The sequence below is a fragment of the Etheostoma spectabile genome, chromosome 19 (assembly GCF_008692095.1).
Source record: "Etheostoma spectabile isolate EspeVRDwgs_2016 chromosome 19, UIUC_Espe_1.0, whole genome shotgun sequence".
NCBI lineage: Eukaryota > Metazoa > Chordata > Actinopteri > Perciformes > Percidae > Etheostoma > Etheostoma spectabile.
The window spans coordinates 5052588-5055481 of NC_045751.1; the positions used below are offsets into that span (position 1 = coordinate 5052588).

The following is a 2894-nucleotide window of genomic DNA, read 5'->3' on the forward strand; positions in this document are numbered from 1 at the left end:
TCACCATAATGAAATGTTCAGATGGCTATAAACTTGCATCATTTAGGGTCCCAGGATTGTTTTGGAGACACTGACAAATGATGACATGTTTGCATACAATTTTAAGACTATTATTTCCCAACCAAGTGAGTATAGACAAGCCCACTTCACTTGTAAATTCTTGTGTATACTGTGCACTGTTTCTCCATACCTTTAAAGCGCAGGGCATTGGCCAGTATCAGAGCTCCAGCCTTAGCCTGGATGTCGGCTGCTAAAGGAGCTCCCTCCAGCCCCCCAAGCCCAGCCTTGGCCCAACCATGGAGCTGCTTCAGGTCAGCCTTGGAGTCTCCTTTTCCCAGTGGCTGATGCAGAAGCCTGAACCTAGCCTGGCTCTCCTTCACAAATGCCTGGCTGACTGGAGGAGCTTGCTTGGAAAACAGAGCTGAGGATGTGTGCAGGTGAAAGCTGGTACCATTGGCTGCAGTGAAGCTCTTTAATGCCTTGGACAGAAGATCCCCGGGGTGGGCTCCAGCCTTGGAGGGGGATGGGGTCTTGAGGAGGTCTCGGAGCTGGCTGAAAGTGGTACCTGCTGAACCTCCATCCAGCGCTCCAAGTGAGGAGGCCACAAGCAGAGGGGAGAAGAGGGTGTTTACAGAGATCGAGTCAGAGCGGAAGGCCCGGTACAGGTGCAGACCAAGAGCCCAGCTGGGGTCACCCGGAGGAGGAGGCGGGCGGGATGGAGGTCTGGCTGGGGCAGCAGGGCTCTTCTTGGATGAATCGGCCGTGCTGCCCTGCACCAGAAGAACTGGCCAAGAAATGAGTATATAGACAAGAAGCCTGGGCAGCATGGCAGATCTAGAGGGAAGCACAGAGAGGGGTAGAAATATAAACTATTTGTGTGTGTGTGTATGTGTGTTTGATAATGAGAGGAATAAAAGGGACTCAATCCCTCTCGTTAATAATACAAAGAATAAAGCAGTATTCATTACACAAATTTTGGCTGATTTTTAACAGTGTAAATTCATATTTGAGATTAAGCAATAGAAACACAGCCTAAGGGTTCCCTTTTGCTGTAAAACTACAACTAGGCTATAAGCAAACAGCAGTGCTCGCTACAGTGCCACAGCAGTAAACTTGATTTTGTATTTGTAATGTAATCTCCACCCCCACTTGGCAACGTGGTTATTATCTCACCCTCTGCGGGAAAACCAGAGTGTGACACTTTGTTCAAGTTCCAAAAGCGTTTCTCTATATCCCCCCCCCCCCCCCCCCCCCCCCCCCCCCGACTGATTTTGCCGTGCTGGCGACAAGAGTGATGACAAACATCTGTTGTGTAGAATTCAGCCTGCTCTTGTTATGATTTCCGTAGACCTGTAGGCGTAAAGCAAAGAAGGAAACGCGTATTTTGATTAAATTAAAATTACCGTTGATGAATTCAAGCGTGTCCCTCTCCTCCGTCGCTGCTTCCAGCCGTGTCCTGCACAGGAAGTGAGTTTCAGACGTGGCAGAGCCACGGAGCGACGTTTTTTCCGTCTTTCCTCAACTTTCACCCGGGAAAAGCTCTCTGTTTAACCGAAACCTCCAGGCACCTCATTGAAGCAGCTACCGCGCGCAGTTAGAGATAAACGGAGGCAATTAAGGCTATAACCATAGACTGATATATATATATATATTGATTTAAAAATATATATATTGTATTTAATCCATACAGTCTATGGCTTTAACGAAGAAAAGAAAAAACTGGGTAAACTTTATTAAAACATCTGTCCGCCCGAATACCTTCAGAGTAAGATGTAGTTAGAGGTAGGCCTACTGTGAAAAAAGTCCCGCTCCGTTTTCAAAGCAGAACATATCGCCCCGTGGTTAGCCTATAACCTCGTTTTACAGCTAAATATGCAGCTTCGTCAATAAAGAAAATATTTATGAATGTAGAATCCATCAGAAGCGGGAGAAACCCTACGGTTAGGTCCCTTAAAGTCAGCTGCGGTGTCTGTATCCTGGTTTGTGCAGGCATAATACTTTTATGTTTTACAAAACCATAATTAAATGTGACAAAGTCCCTAGGGATATATTATAGCGGTTCGCTATACGAGCTTGGCAGGGATTGTGTGCATGTAATGTTGGGCCACATATCGTTTTTAAAACGAACAGAAACCCACCAGTTGCAGTAAATGAGGCGTTTCTCCATACATTCAAAAGCGAGCTTTGTGGGTTTGCTTGGGTAATAAAGCCTCTTGTTCTTGGCTCAGCTGGGGTTGTAGTTCCCAAAGCCACTCAAGCGGGGTCGCTAATGGTCTTCTCTTCGCCTCAGCTCAGTGACCCTGGGACAGGCTGCAGCATGTGGGCCAGGTCCTCACGAACTTGACACCCAGCCCTCCCAGTGGATCGGACATGGACCACAGAGCCAGCAGGCAGTTTGCTCCAGGCAAATCCCCCTGAGGAAATTTTACTTGGCCTATTAGTTGTGATTTAGTGTTCAATCTGTCTGAATTTTGGGACCATAATAAGACAACGGGCGGTGACACTATGATGTTTACAATAGCCCACCTTTTAGATTCTTTATTTCTGATGTCTAATTTTCCGAAATTTACAGGTGACCCCAACCCACTCCCAGCGCACCCTAACACCACCTTACTTTGTAGTAGCTGTCTACTGACTCTACTGAAAAAGTAGGGCGCACCATGCAAGCCTGTAATACGTCTGACCCTTTCAAATGTCCTCATTCTGTATTCTACTCATTTCTCTTCTGCTTTCCTAAATTGTACCTGCCCTCCCCCTATAGCAGAACAAGGAGTGGAGAGCAGATAACTTGTAACACATGGCTTCGGGACAAGTATTATTGCCCAAATTGAAGGATGGAAAATGGTCATGGGTCCTAATCAATAAATGTAGAGATAGACTAAGGAGGCTAGAGA

General features: G+C 46.6%; 1 protein-coding gene across 1 annotated transcript in view; it reads right to left on the minus strand.

Annotated features, from left to right (window-relative positions):
* LOC116707383 (serpin H1) overlaps nt 1-1607 on the minus strand; it is a 17553-nt gene extending 15946 nt beyond the window's left edge. Inside the window, 2 exon segments of the mRNA XM_074783891.1 lie at nt 191-834; nt 1404-1607. Of these exon segments, the coding sequence (XP_074639992.1) occupies nt 191-827 (637 nt within the window). The 5' untranslated portion in view covers nt 828-834; nt 1404-1607.
* Between the last annotated feature and the right edge of the window lie 1287 nt (nt 1608-2894).